Raw genomic sequence first — 15,573 nt, forward strand, 5'->3', positions numbered from 1 at the left:
AGACATGGGATAGGTTGAAGAATCAGGATCCTAAACAGCGATATATTCCATGGAGGCAAACAATGATGAGGAAATACTACAATCTAATCTTAAAAAGTCAAGAAAATGAAGACACAAGAGCATTTATGGAAGAAAGCTTCAGAAACAGTCTTAAAATGGTGGAAGACTTACTTGCTATTGCTGCTCAGAAAGAAAGTGCAGAAGTTGCTTCTAACATTCCTGATGTGGCAGACAGCACTCAAAGCAATACTGACGTTTCTTCAGCATCGAGTACAAGCACAAGTGTACCACAAATACTTGATCCTAAAACGGCTGTAACAAAAGGAAGAAGCAAGAGAGCAAAAGGAGGACTTGAAAAAAGCAAGAGAAAAAGAAAACCAGCATTGCCACCTCCAAATTCAGAATTTGGATCAAAAACACCTAACTTACGACTCTTTTAAGATCTTTTTTTGAACATTTTTTTTTTCGAAATTAATATACCTTGTATTGTTAAGCTTCAGAAACAGTCTTAAAATGGTGGAAGACTTACTTGCTATTGCTTCTTAGAAAGAAAGTACAGAAGCTGCTTCTAACATTCCTGATGTGGCAGACAGCACTCAAAGCAATACTGACGTTTCTTCAGCATCGAGTACAAGCACAAGTGTACCACAAATACTTGATCCTAAAACGGCTGTAACAAAAGGAAGAAGCAAGAGAGCAAAAGGAGGACTTGAAAAAAGAAAGAGAAAAAGAAAACCAGCACTGCCACCTCCAAATTCAGAATTTGGATCAAAAACACCTAACTTACGACTCTTTTAAGATCTTTTTTTGAACATTTTTTTTTTTGAAATTAATATACCTTGTATTGTTAAACTATTTTTCTTTTGTTTTTTTACTCTATGACAAGTTTAATGAAAATGTGATTGACACTTTTATTAGCAGATATTTAATTCTTGGAAACATCAACTTATGTTAACCTTTTCATGAATTAAAGTAACCCTTTTCATGCATAAACGTTATCCTTTATATCCACTAAAAGTTACGCTTTCTGGTAATAAAAGTTACCCCTTTTGTCAATAAAAGTTACCCTTTTCACGCATAAAAGTTACCCTATCTATCCAAAAAAAGTATACCTTATCCTTTCTATCCACTAAATTAACCTTATCTTTGTTAATAGTTACCCTTTCAAGTAATAAAAGTTACCCCTTTTGTCAATAAAAGTTACCCTTTTCATGCATAAAAGTTACCCTATCTACCCAAAAAAGTATACCTTATCAAATATAAAAAGTAACCCTTTTTATGCCACAAAGTAACCCTTTTTATGCACAAAAGTGACCCCAAAAAACATACACAAGAACCTTTCAAATTACTTAATGTATGCACATACATCAGTATTCCAAAAGAACAAAAAACTAACCACTAAGTTTAATTACATCATTTAACTTGATGTATATGCACAAACATTAAGTTTTTTCATTGTTCAAAAAATGCTCCTAGACCTAATCAACCTTTGCTTCTAACAGTCATTTCACCCTTTAGAAGGAGTGTACTTGTCTGTCTTCTTTTTTGCCCTTTTTCCTTTGGGATTCTCTTCGTCTGCCTCTGCCTTTGCTTCTACTTCAGCTGCCATTATTCTTTCTTCATTATCTTTCTTCTTCTTTGCAGCAATTGCATCCTTTCTTCTCATTTCAATTTCTTGGCAATAAGCAGGATCTTTCTTCTTCTCATTGAACTTCTCTAATTCTGACAACACATCATTCCTAGATTCATTCAAATCACACAGCACCAGTGTCGTACAAATCTCACCTCGCAGAAATTTTCTCCCAATAATCTCACAACAGAAAAAAAAAATACTTATCAATATGTAATTAATAAAAGCATTAGAAAGGGAAAAACTACATACAAAATAGATGAATAATTACTGTTTTGAGTTCATTTAATTTGAACGATTCGCCAACAAAATGGAGCATGTGATACATAACAAACACCCCACAGTCCAAATTGTCAACTTTTTCTTTTCTCCATTCCAACTCAACAATTTGAAACCTATAAGAAGGTAGCTGAACACTCTTTGGATGATTTCTTTTTCCGAGAAAAACACCCATTTGATCACACTGACATAAAATATAAAAGTTTAGAATAAAATAAAACAAGAAAAAAGAAAAAAAAAATTTAAATGGAAACAATAAGTAAACAGAAACATAACAATGAAATCAACATAAACATACCAAGTGTGAAGACAATTCTTTGGTATATTCAAGAGCATCATCACGCCAGATGATATTGTCAAGATAATATACCACCTCTTTTGTATGATCAATAACAAACAAAATGTAGTGATTCTCAATAAGAACAGGAAAATATATCTGAAACAGAAAAAATTAAAACACTGATTTAGACAGATTAACACAAAACAGAACTTTTTTAAAGTTTTGACAGTAATTTATCATGAAATATACCAGTTCAGCATCCATAATATCACATTCAGGATTCTCATAGCTCACCCAACCTTCCCATAAACCGTGCAAATCATTAACAGCTTGTGAAACTTCACCTTTGCCAATGTTTTCACAAACATGCAAGAATGCAAACTATTAAAAGTATGAGAACTTGTTTATATAAAAAGATAATAACTTTAGTGCACATAAAGGGTAACTTTAGTGCACATAAAGGGTAACTTTAGTGCATATAAAAAAAAAAATCAAATTACTTACACTTTGCCTCACACCAAAGAAGAATTTTCGAGGACCAGAATCAAAACATGCCTTCTCGTTCAAATACAGACAGTAGCAATCAATGATGCACCATCTAATTCTAAGTGGAGCTACCAGGGATACCATGTCTTCTCTTGGAATTAAAAAATTCATCCCAATAGTAACAAGATTCTCACTGCAACAATAAAAAATAAGATAAGCATTAAACAAAAAAATAAAGGAAAAAAAACATATAAAATATAATTATTATAAAAAATGACATTTAACTTCCTCATCATTGAATCATCCTTCAGTAAACAATAATCAAGAATTTCCTGATGTAACTTGGGCAATTTCTTGAAAATCCGAGCATTAGACCTCAAAAACAGAGTAAGAAAAGGAACATCCACACCTACTGGCCCACAGTCGAGTGAGCAAAAAGATTTATTGCCTCTGACGATACGTCTAGAAGCATTTGCTACAGAAGGCCCAGCATCATCCTCAGACCTATTCATCAAAACACTTTTTCCTTTACCATTGACATCATCCTCAGACCTATTCAAATTCAAATCTTCTGCAGATTCATTATTAGGATCATCATTGTTATGACCTTCAGGTTCATAAAAATCACGAAACATTTCATGAATAGACTTCATCTTGTTACACTCCTCAATTAAACCATCTAAAAGCTTCAGGTAATGAGGATCAGAAAGTAACTGTTGTGTTTGAGAAAATACAACAGGATCATCAGAGGATAATGATTCAGTTCTACGAGAAGCAATCATATCACTCAAGGTTTGAAAACCCTGTGACTGAACCAACAATAATACATCCATATTTCTTTTGACCAAAAGAAATGTTTCATGAACAGCCTGCAAACATATGAACCAATAAGAAACTATACAAATGTAAAAAATAAAAATAAAAAACAAATGAAAATTCATGATATATGCATAAAGTTACCCTTTTAAATGCATAAAGTTACCCTTTATTATGCATAAAGTTACCCTTTAAAATGCATAAAGTAACCCTTATAACTGAATATTTAGGGTAACTTTAGTGCACAAAAAGGGTAACTTTAGTGCACAAAAAGGGTAACTTTAGTGCATATAAAGAGATAATAATTAAATAAAAAAAAAAAAAAGAGCACTTACATCAGTTGAAATTTCTTTAATTTCATCATCAGTCATCACACTTTCTGGAAGATCAAATGCAAGAATGCGGCCACTTCTACCACTTGTAGAAGCCCCTTGACCACAAGTTTGCTTAACAACAGGAGTTATAGGATCCCTAACTTCAGGCTGTGAAACAGGATATGTAAGGGTATCTAATGGTCCCTGCCCAAAATCACCAGCTTTAATCTCCAAATTGATCCGCTTCTTAATCTTCGCATCAGTCCAATGTTGAATCAAAGGAAGGGTACTACTTTCCTTTTCTCCTTGGAAATTTAATCGATGAAAATACATAATTTGCAAAGCTAGCAAACAACCACTTACATTTTGAGCATTTTCATCATTCTTATAATTCACAACAGCCTTCTTTAATTTTTTCAAAACATATGAACACCAATCAAATGTTTTGATTTCATCAACATTTTCCACAGCCTTCAGCAACTTCAATGAAACAGTCCTATTAGTAGTAGGAGCTAAGAAGCTAGACATAGCATGTAGCACAAAACATCTCTTGAATTCTTCACCACCATCATCCAAATCAACCATCCTAGACTCCACTTTTGACAAATGTAGAGGTTGCTTCTCAGTAAGACCATAATCATGTCTCCATGACTGAATGATACGTTTATCTACACTACCTTCTTCAGGATTCTTCTGAAGTTCAGGAACAGCAATCTCACTCATAGGCAAGCCAAAGACATCACATATATCATTTTTAGTAACTACAAACTCTTTACCAGCAGCAATAGTGAACATGCAGCTACCTCCATTAAAGTGTTCAACCAGCCAATGTAGCATTTGACGATTCAAAGTTTTCAATTTCAGATGTAATAAACCACCAAAACCTATTTCTTCAACAGCTTTTTGTTGATTAGGACTAAAAGTACTCATCATTAATTCCAATGTGTGTGGTCTGCACCTTGCAATCAAGGGTCTTTTTTCCCTAAATAATAATAATATAAGTAAAACAATATCAGAATCAGAATCAGAATCATGATATATATGATTAAAAAAATACAAAACAAAAAACATTTATACTTACACAACAGTATCAGAATCAGAATCAGAAACTACTTGCAATTCAGCATCTGCTTTGGCCTTCTTAGATACAATTTTAGACTTCTTAGGAGATGCTTTAACCTTCTGAGACTCTGCTTTGGCCTTCTTAGGAACAGTTTTAGCCTTCACAGTTTTAGCCTTCACAATGTTAGACTTCCCAGTTTTAGACTCTGTTTTGTCCTTCTCAGGAGCTGTCTTGTTCTTTTTAGCAGGCTCTTTACCCATTCCTTTTCCCCTTGAAGGCGATTTATAACGATATCCACCTATTGAACCACCTATATCTAATTAATACAGAGGATAACCATAAATTACAAATTCACAAATTACTCAGGGGAAAATTTAGAATATATGCAAAAAAATCCTTTTAAATGCAAAAAGTGACCCTTTTAAAAGAATAAAGTGACCCTTTTTACTGCATAAAGTCACCCTTAAAATACAACAAGTAACCCTTTTAAATAAAAAAGTAACCCTTTAACAAGCATAAAGTGACCCTTTTAACTATATAAAGTGACCCTTTTCACTGCATAAAGTCACCCTTTAAACTACAACAAGTAACCCTTTTAAATACAAACGTGACCCTTTTGACAGAATAAAGTGACCCTTTTCACAGCATAAAGTGACCCTTTTCAAAGCATAAAATAACCTTTGGCATGCATATAAATAACATATGTATATATTACTCACACACAATGCACAATGCACATATTACTGGTACTCAAACACATATACACAAACACAATGCAGATATGCATACTTTTTTCATAATCTAACTAAAACCTAACATCAAAATTTGAAGAATAATGAATAAAACTTCTGAAAACAAACATGCAAAATTTGTTTAACATGTAACAACACCACAACACATATATATCAAATTTTGAACCAATTATCACAATGAACAATAAAATAAAGCAAAATTAAACATAATAACTTCAAAATTGAAATTCAATTATCATAATATGCATAATAAATCAACAGAAAACAATAAAAAATAACATGCACTACTAATTCGACATATATAAGCGAAAATTCAATTGAAAATTCGAAAAAATGATGAAAAATTAAATAAACACACCTTCTTCAGCATCTACAGCCTTCTTTGTAATCTTCTTCTTCACCATTGCTGAAACTAACAGTACAAAAAACGAAAACAAAATCAAAATCAAAAAACCTAAAAATCGAAGAACCAAAACAATTTAAACTAACAAAAATCTCAAAAAAATAAGTAAACTAACCACAATTAAGCGATAAACAACTTCACAAGTGAAAGAAAAGTGAGAAAAAGCTCGAAAAAGCTCGAAAAGCAACAATGGAGGAGAGAGAAATCGCAGTTAACTGGTTTTTAGAGAGAGAAAAACGAGGAGAGAGAAAGCATAAATGAGTGAATGAGAGAGAAAGTTCTTTTTCTTTAATTTTGGAAATCACGTGCCAGGACAGTTTTTTTGTCCATTAAATCCGCCATTCAATATCATTATTGAACACCCGCTTTTTTTAAAAATTTGTGATTGATTTATCAGGAACCACTTGATTTTCAGCATTGTGTATTGCGTCTTCTGCATTATCAATTGCTTCTGCATTGTCTGGATGGTTGAATATTGGTACGAATTCATCTCCAAAACAATAAGTTTCTTCTTCTTCTATAATCGATCGATTTAAATCGATTTCAAATTCAGTCTCAACTTGCCTCTGTTTTTGTAGCAATTCGTGAATCAGATTGCTGCATTTTGTTGTATCGAAAGTCGAATTCTCCATTGATGATCGATTTCTGCAATTTGTAAGTTTTCTCACCTTTTTTCTCCTCGATTGATGATCGAATTCTTCTATTTGTGCGTTTTCTCACCTTTTTTCTCCTTTATTGATGATCGATTTCTGCAATTTTTGCGTTTTCTAACCTTTTTTCTCCTCGATTGATGATCGTTTTTTGCAATTTTTGCGATTTCTCACTTTCTCTCTCCTCCATTGTTCTGCGTTTTCTCACTTTCTCTCTCCTCCATTGTTCTGCGTTTTTTTTATTTAGGGATAAAATTCCGTGATTTTAAATTAAGCTATTTTAAAAAAAAAAAAAAAAAAACAATAAAGAAGTTGCACGTGAGAAAAACCCGATGTACAGTAAAAATACTGTACACCGGGTACATGCAAATGGAGTTGAACAAACAATTTGGGAGAGTTTAATTTGTTACACACCTATTAAATCTACACTCTTTAAAAAGAGAGAAGAGCACCGGCACTGTTCCTTATGAACAGTAGGACAGTGCGCGGACGATTTTACCCTCCATCTGGGGTTTGTTTTACAACTCTGCCATCCGATGTCTTTTGCTGTTCTTGCTTTCCCCATTTTCCTTCCCATCACCCATTTGGCTCTCTCTCTTTCTCTCTCCTCCTCTATTTTCTTTTCTTCTTCAATCTCTGAGTTCTCCTCCTATCATTTACTTTGGGTTTATGAAAGAATTCAGAAATTGGGTTTTATGCTTCTTTGAGAGTTAAAGCAGGTTGAAGGTGGACGAAGATCTCGGTCTCGGTTGGATATGGTGGTTCACACGTGTTAGTTGATGAAGTTACGGGTTGATGTAAGGGAAAATGATGGTGATCGATTATAATCTGTATAATATGCAGGTACTTAGCCCTAATTTTTCTTTTTTTTTTTTTTTAAAATAAATTATTTGAATTTTTGGAAAGAAGAGTTAATTTTGATTGCGATTATGTTAGGGTTTATTGTTTTTTTTGGGAGAAAGGTTTGATCTTTTGCTTATCTTGTTGTGAATTTCCTCTTTTCTGGAATTTTCGATATAATAAAGATGGATTTTTCTTTGTTTTGTTGTGAAATTAATTTTGGTGTTGATAGAATCCTAATTTTTTGTCAATGAGGTGAAGAAGGCAGAGAATTAATTCTCCATTAGCTTGAAGCTTTCTTTCGACCATTATATTGAAGCAGCTTTTGAGGTATGCTGCTACTTTTTTTTTTAATACCATCGAATATCATTTTCTCTATTGGGTTTATCGTTAAGTTAATTGTGAGTTAAGTCAACTTTTGGTTGTTTAATGCTAGATTATTGAACTATGGCTACAATTAGTAAAGTTTTTAGAATAGAAATTTTAAAGGTCAATTTTGATGCTGTAATTTTGATATTTTCTAAGGTGACAAGAATTAAGTGTGGTTTTTAGGTCTCCTTAGATTATTTTGTGGTTTTTGGGTCTCCTTTGATGATTTTACCCACTAGCAAAGTAGGAATTATATTTATGATACTTGTATTCTTCTACATTATTCTTGGCATTGGTAATATCTCTTTCTTGTTTCCTGAGCTTCATTTGATGAGTACTGGTTGTAGATAAGTAGATTTGTTTACTTTTTTGGGTTGAGCTAATATATAATTCGTGTAGATTTGTTTAATTTTTGGGTTTGAGCTAATGTGTACTTTGTTTCGTACTATGTAGAGGTAGAGAAGGGTTGGAATTCTCTTGGATTCTTTGGTTTAAGCTTAGAATTAAAATTTTATTTCTGGTCTTTGATTTTTTAGGTGTTGGTTCTTACGTTTGGTTCAGATAGTTCGATCTTTGAGCTATTTTGAAATTTTTATTGTTCCGTTATTCGAATGTGTTTGGAGACATGAAATCCTAATCCTAAATTGTGTTGGTTGTCCTACAAGCGTCTACATTTGTGTTATTGAAAATTAATTTTCAAATTTCTTCTGATTATTGTGTTGTTTGTTGCGTTCAGCTAAATGTTTTGTCTTTGTTGATGGTGTTAGTGAGATGGGTGTATTTATTGTGAAGGTACTTATTTTTTACTTTTGAAAAACTATTGGTAATATTTACCTTTGATTGGTGGAATTGGATTGCTATTTTCTATATGTATAATATTATAGATTTATAGTTTGTAGATTATTGTTTGCATTAGCACTTGTAAGAGTACTGTTTTGTTTTCACTCTTGCATGTCATAATTTGTAATGTGAAGAGTTCTTTTAACAACAAGTTTCTATTTCGTTTTTGTGCAGGAGCTTATTGCTGCTCTGCTATCATGCTCTTTCTTTTGCTTGTTTCCAAGTGCCAATATAGGTGCTATCATGAAGACTTTTTGCGTATGTTATTACTTTTCTTTCTTGGTGGATGTTCAAGTGTGTTTGTTATGTGAGCAGTATATTTGAACTTCAAAATATTAAGTGCATACAAAACATTATGTTGAAGTATATAATATTAGATTTTGTTAGCTCTCGTTCAAAGAGAGAAAGAGAGGTTGGGTAGGGGGAGCCTAAAATGGGTTCAAAGAACCAATTTAAGCCCTTAGATTATCATAATCGAATGATGTAGATGATTCTTGTGTCATAATTAGCATTACAAGATTGGTCTTGATGTAACGACAACCTTTTCACATGGTAGCTTTGATGAGGAACATACCTATGTAACAATTAATTGATCCATTCAAATTGAAAAAATTAAAACTAATTCAAACAATTAAGAATCAACCAGCTATATACTCTATTAATCAAACATATTAACAAGTACTGTAACAACTTAATAATATTATAAATTATATCACCTTAAACTGTGGCTGCTTTAGAGAAGATAACTTGTAGCACCCTAAACTGCTCATGCGATTGTTATTCAGTCATTTTTCTCATTTTTTAAATTGCACATTTTACTAAAAAATTGGAGGGTATGATAATTGAATCTGATATTTGCAGTAGCTTCCTTTCTGTTGTTGGACAAAATTCTCACTCTACCTTAATTTCAACTTTTATAAATTTCTTCTTGCAGCTTTTGTTTCCCTATATTAAGGATTATATGGAAGACTAATTTCATTATGCTGGAATACATGCATTTGTTTATTTATTGGGGTTTTGCTTTATGTTTTAAAGCTAAGGATTATTGTCTAAATCTTGGTTGATTTTTTAATCACTTATCTTTGGCTAATTTCAATTCTTCTTGGTTATTGGCTTTTTACCTAACAAAAGATCAAATTGTGTCACTTTCTGCAGTTATGTGCATAAAATGGGGTTAGTATAGTAGACATCTCATGTTTATTTATAGGTTCATTATGACATTGGAAACTTTTAAAAAGCTAAAGCTTTTCTTATGTATGCTTTATTCTTTCAGAGGATATAAAATTTGACTTTTCATTTGTTTTAGCTTGAACATTGATGAATTATTAATAACTATTAGCTGAAATAATCCATTAATTGTGGGGAACCACTTATTCTCCTTTGTTCTCATCATTGTTTATGTAATTGGCTCATTAAAGATTCATGCACATAAAAGTCTTTTGAGGATTTAAGTGAGTAATGATTAATGAAGACCATGTATGAGTTTGATTTTTGGTTTGACATGATCAAGTGTGAGGAAGATCTAATTGAATACAAATAACTATGTATGAGGAAGATTTTATTGTCAAATTGTGTTGTGATTCTGAATTGACTTTTTACTGAGGAAGATTTTAGTGTTAGATTGTTTGTGACAATTCTAAAATCACTTTTTATAATATGTAGGTTGGTGAGGTCATTAGCAAATTTGAGAAGAAGATTGTCTCTTTAAAGGTATGATCATAATTTCTTAAGTTTGGAGTTTAAACAATTAGTTCCTCTGTTTTCAGCATTGTGTAGTTAGTTGCGAGGTTAATGTAAAGCTATTTACATATATGATGAAAGATTGAAAGTGCTATTTTGTGGAAATAAATTTTAATTTGGATGAAATAGAGAAAGCAAATTGTTAATCCTCTTTTTGTCTTCAAGAATGCAATATGATATTATAAAAGTATTCTGAGCCGTAGGTTAACTTGCTAAAGAACAGTAGTCCAGCTTTTGTTCGCATATTTAGCATCGGCACCTTTAAAACTTATTCTTGATAATACTACAAGGCTTGCGACAACTACTAAACCCAAATTTGGCAGCATAAATAAAATAAAACAAAAATGCAAATTTACACCACTATGGACAAAGAAACAAGGGAGCTAATAGATGTAACAACCTTAGTTTAAAAATAAAAAAAAAAGGAAGAAGAAGAGTAACAAGCTCACACAAAAACAAGATAAGGAGGCTAATTTAAGACTAACACAAAGAATGCTCAAATAACCCAAATATTCAGGAGGGAGAGAAAATATTCAATAAAAAACCTGTGTTGCAGACTCAAATCCCTTTTATTTGCTTATAATGCAGGTATCACAAAATTCAAACAAAACCCATTTTAATTTTGCTAATTCTTTCATTTATTTAGTATTATATTTGAATTATTTTGATTAAATTAAGCTATTCTTTTTTGTCAGACTACCACAGTTAAAGTTGGAAACTTGTCAGATCTAGCAACTGAGAGAAATTTACAATTTCTTCTCATTTTCTGGTGATATTCAACACATTGAGATCCAGCGGTTTGTTGTTATTCTCCTAAATTTGGATATTTATCAATTAATTAATTAAATAATGGGTATTTCTTGTTTAACTCCATTAATTTTTGGGTGCAGTGAATCAGTTAACTCAAAGACCGCATTTGTTACTTTTTGAGAAGAGAAAGCTCTTGAAATTGCCTTGCTGTAATTGGTATATTGTATTTCCCTCTTTGCATATTAATTTTGAACTTCATTTGATATCTGTTTTAATTTGATTTTTTCCTTTTATTATTATTATTATTTTCTTGTTTGTTTGTAAAGTTATAATTTAATTATAATTATTAATTAGTTGAGGAGGAATGGGATTATTTGAACTCGTGACCTTTAACCGCAAAAGCTGAGGAATGCAGTCCGTAGTTGAGGAGTTTTAGCTAATATGTTATGCTTAATAAGAGTGCATTTGTTTGTAGTGTGGCGTTTATTGAAACAAAGTGAATATTGTAGTTAGTATAGTTACTCATGTCTTTGTTAGGTAGGAAAATGAGGAGTGCTAGCATTGGAGAAACTTTAATTTGTAGAAGGTTAATTTAATGATCTTAATAAATTGTAATTTTGGATGTACAATCTGATTGCTTATGTAGGATCACTTACATATTTTGTATAGCCCTGTGGCGTGTGCAATGTTCCGAACATTCTTTTGAACTGAACTTGGCTTTGCAGTAGACAATTAAGTTCTATAGAGAACATAATGGGGAGTTTTTTGTGGTTTAGTCGTGTGAAAGTGGCTTAAGCTGATGATTACAGTCTCGATATGTCAGTTGGAAAGGTAACCTTAGAGGCTTTGAGCTCCTTACTTAGATTTCAGACTGTAATATAATTTGCTAGAGGAGAATTGATATTGCCCAAGTACCTGAATTAGAGCTTTCCTGTTCCCTGGAGATAAATTGGAGTTCAATGCTCACACTCAACTTGAAGTATTAGTTGACGGTTGACTTGTGGAGGCTGATAGCCATCTTCTGTTCAAACTTAGAAGTCTATGTTGTGAACAGAATGACAATGTGACGTCCGATATACCCTTGCTTTGTTCAATTATTTACGGTCTTGCCATTGTATGCTGACTTTCATTGCTGTCCACCTCATGTTTGTCCCTTTTTTTCCAAATGTCTTCTGATTATTGTGTTCTTTGTTTTCTGCAGCTGAAGGCTCTGTCTTTGGTGAAGGTGTTAGTAAGCTGGGTGTATCTACTGTGAAGGTACTTATTTTCACAAACTATTGGTATTTTTTACCTTTGATTGGTGGAATTGAATTGGTATTTTGTTCTGGATTTGTTCGATCTTAGTGGTGATAGCTTATTACATGAACAATTATGTTCTGACCCTTTTAATTGTTTTAGAGAAGATAACTTATTCCACCCTAAACTGTGGTTGCTTTGGAGAAAATAACTTGTAGCACCCTAAATTGCTTGTGCGACTATTAGCCAGTCATTTTTCTCATTTAAAAATTGCACATTTTACTAAGAATTTAAAGGGTATGGTAATTGGATATGATATTTGCAGCCGCTTCCTTTCTGTTGTCAGGAAAATTCCTGATTCAGTTTTTTGCCTAAGTTTTTCTCTCATCTAATTTAATAAATTCAATATTGTTGAGTTGAAAGAAGATTTTTTTTTTTCGTGAACATTCACTACAAGAAAATAACCTTTTCGTAGCGATTATTTTAACCTTTAGTATCGATTGTAATTGCAACAAAAAGCTTTCCCAACAAATGGTCATTCAATACAATATCCCCCGTTGCCTTAGCCTTTAGTAGTGGTTTTCAATATCGCTGGGGTTGGCCTCAATAATCGATACGAAATACTACATCCAATCGTAGTGATTATTGTAGCGATTACAATCGCTATAAATGTTGAACTCATTTTCTTCAAAAAAAAAAAAAAAAAAAAAAAAAAAAGCATCCATATGATCTTTATAAGATTCGAACATGCAACCTCAAACTCTTGTAGTAAATGTTTCACCAATAAGCTATGACATATTTTATGTATTCTTTGTCAAACAATATTTATATATATAGTGTTGAAAAGGCTTTTCGTATCGATTTTTGGGATTTAGTGACGATTGTAAATGATACGATTTCTAAAAATCATATAAATGTGTAAAAATAGTGTGGATATGTATTATTATGTTTTCCGTATCGATTTTATATGAAAAAACCATGGCGATTGTAAAATGATACGACTTTCTTAATTATTTCACAAACATACTTGCATATTGTAGCGAATGTACAATCGTTACGAAATAATCGCTACGAAAAGACATTTTTCTTGATTGTTAGTGCTGTGTGATAACTGTTAGTTGCAAAAAATTTCTTCCCTTCATTGCCATCTTTTTCTCTTCTCTTAGGTGGTGGAGTTCATTTTCCTCTATATCGTCGTACATCGTGTTCAATGATACCTTTTGCCTTCCTTGTCATCGTTTTCAATGATAACTATTATGAGTTTTAATACATTTGCCGATACTTCCTTGTCATGTAAGCCTACTTGCTAGGGATTATGTAAAACCGTAATAATAGTCATGAGATTATGAGGTATTTTGTTAATTATCTACAGACTAAAGTAGTATAAATTTGCTGCTTTTGCTGAAATAATGATGCTTTTTGTAAGAAGAGAAGAAACCATTTTCCATCTGAAAAAATGGAAAGTATTTTGAAAAAGTTGATAATGATTTCCCTATAAGTTGCTCCTCAAGGAAACAAGTCCAAAATCTAGGGTCGGTTAATATTAGATGTGTACAATTTAAATGTATATAATATGTTGCTTGCAAACACACATCTTTATTATATCAGACAAATACAATGTAGTGTATCTGGTTCAAATATAGGTTTTTATCTCCTTATATTTTCACTTCAAGATATTTGTGAAGAAATTAGTCCAGAAACAATAGCATTAGATGTAGAATAAAAAAGAAATTAATTAATGCATGTCTCAAACTATCAATAGAGCACTTTGCACTGGCATTGGGGCCATTCTTAGGATTCTGAACATAGTTTTGTCGTGTGTATTTTCTGTAAATTATGGTAATTTTCTCCAATTAACCCCTGTAATTTGCATAGTCTTAAAAAAAATAATTTGTGCTATTAGGTAAAACTAGGGAAATTTTTGTTTGTCTGGTGAAAAGGCTAATGCTTGAGCTGAAACACCTTCGGATGTAGAGAAGCATAATGATCCTGAAGCAACCAGTTTCTTGCTTTACAACCGCGTCAAAGTTTACCCTTATATTCCAGAAATAGCTAATCTTCCCAACGGGGTTACTTTGCTGCAAGTTTGTGAGAACAAATGGGTTTTTGTAAGCCTGGATTTCCCAAATGAGAAAGGCAACTAAATGAACTAATGATTAATTTATTACGTAACTTATATTTTTATCTGGAAATCAGTTAGATTCTTGGATAACTTTTCTTTGACATACACCTGATTGAAAAAAGACATCGAGACTTGTTTGTAACTTATAATGAAAGACTAGGTGTGAACCTTATTTTCTATGATGTAGTTTTCTACTGTTTCATATCATTATTTTCACTCATCTGTGATTAGTTGTCTCTAATTGTCACCTTAATTTGAAGTGATGAGAGTATTATTCTAACTAAAAAAAACATGAATAGTATGTTTGTTAGTCAACAAGATGGTCCTCCAAGCCCAGCTCGTGCTTGTGCAATATTCTAGGTAATCTTGTATGCACATGCATTATACTGGTTTAAGGACTATTAAATTTTATTCATCAATTTCTAATTGTTACTAATATGAAAAATGCTCTATTGCAGTTTACTTTTTATTTGCCAATTTTCAAGTTATGGTGATGGATTGATGAAGTGAGAGTTCGATGGGTGTGCTTTCAACAAATTTTAGTTTGACGAATCAATGATTCATGAATTTGCATATTTACACATAAACTATGTTAAGGTATTATTTATATAGTTTAGCTTTTTGTATTAAGTAAACTATTATGGCTCTAATATTATAATTTGTATATATTGCCTCTATTGAAGTGATTTGTAAAGACAAGATTTGAAATGGATGGATTTGTTTGATGTGAAATTATTTATTTTAGGATTCTAATCTAGATTTTGGGAATCAAAATCTATACTACTCTATTGCATACTTATTTGGAGGGTTTAGATTTTGAAGGTTGGTATAATAGTCTATAAAAAATCTTTATTTTCTTCATATTGTTTTGCTCAATTTCAGGAGCTGATTTCTTATTATTAAACAACTATAATTATTACACCATACTATTAATGTCACCTCAACAAAATACATTGAATATTTTTGTTGGTTAGTACTTATGTTGTAGTTAATGTGCTGATAT

The 15,573-nt window shown here is 31.8% G+C and overlaps 1 protein-coding gene and 1 long non-coding RNA gene across 4 annotated transcripts; one reads left to right on the forward strand and one right to left on the reverse strand.

Annotated features, from left to right (window-relative positions):
• Nucleotides 1-1,324: 1,324 nt before the first annotated feature.
• Nucleotides 1,325-6,243, reverse strand: LOC145627699 (uncharacterized). Its single transcript, XM_081680053.1, has 9 exons — nt 5,979-6,243; nt 4,887-5,184; nt 3,827-4,787; nt 2,961-3,544; nt 2,694-2,868; nt 2,439-2,570; nt 2,208-2,345; nt 1,902-2,093; nt 1,325-1,810 (listed from the first exon to the last, which is right to left on the reverse strand). Exons 1-9 carry the CDS (start codon nt 6,022-6,024, stop codon nt 1,508-1,510), a joined length of 2,829 nt encoding a protein of 942 aa, XP_081536179.1. The 5' UTR covers nt 6,025-6,243; the 3' UTR covers nt 1,325-1,507.
• A 981-nt stretch (nt 6,244-7,224) lies between these two features.
• LOC145626741 (uncharacterized) lies at nt 7,225-15,302 on the forward strand. 3 transcript variants are annotated; one of them, XR_014111065.1, is made up of 8 exons: nt 7,225-7,516; nt 7,769-7,843; nt 8,897-8,980; nt 10,385-10,432; nt 11,158-11,259; nt 11,353-11,428; nt 12,414-12,469; nt 15,029-15,302. It is a non-coding gene; the product is annotated as an uncharacterized LOC145626741 (long non-coding RNA). The 3 variants fall into 3 exon arrangements; XR_014111064.1 differs by having other exon boundaries at nt 7,775-7,843; XR_014111066.1 differs by having other exon boundaries at nt 7,778-7,843.
• The last annotated feature ends 271 nt before the right edge of the window (nt 15,303-15,573 follow it).

The sequence above is a fragment of the Chenopodium album genome, chromosome 4 (assembly GCF_948465745.1).
Source record: "Chenopodium album chromosome 4, dcCheAlbu1.1, whole genome shotgun sequence".
In the NCBI taxonomy this organism is placed as follows: domain Eukaryota; kingdom Viridiplantae; phylum Streptophyta; class Magnoliopsida; order Caryophyllales; family Amaranthaceae; genus Chenopodium; species Chenopodium album.

What these genes read in the sequence shown, in the direction of transcription:
- LOC145627699 (XM_081680053.1), bottom strand. Translation starts at nt 6,024, where the DNA reads ATGGTGAAGAAGAAGATTACAAAGAAGGCTGTAGATGCTGAAGAAG. An exon ending in GGCTGTAGATGCTGAAGAAG is followed by an intron (nt 5,185 to 5,978) that starts GTGTGTTTATTT and finishes TGTATTAATTAG; the next exon opens with ATATAGGTGGTTCAATAGGT. An exon ending in ATATTATGGATGCTGAACTG is followed by an intron (nt 2,346 to 2,438) that starts GTATATTTCATG and finishes TTTCTGTTTCAG; the next exon opens with ATATATTTTCCTGTTCTTAT.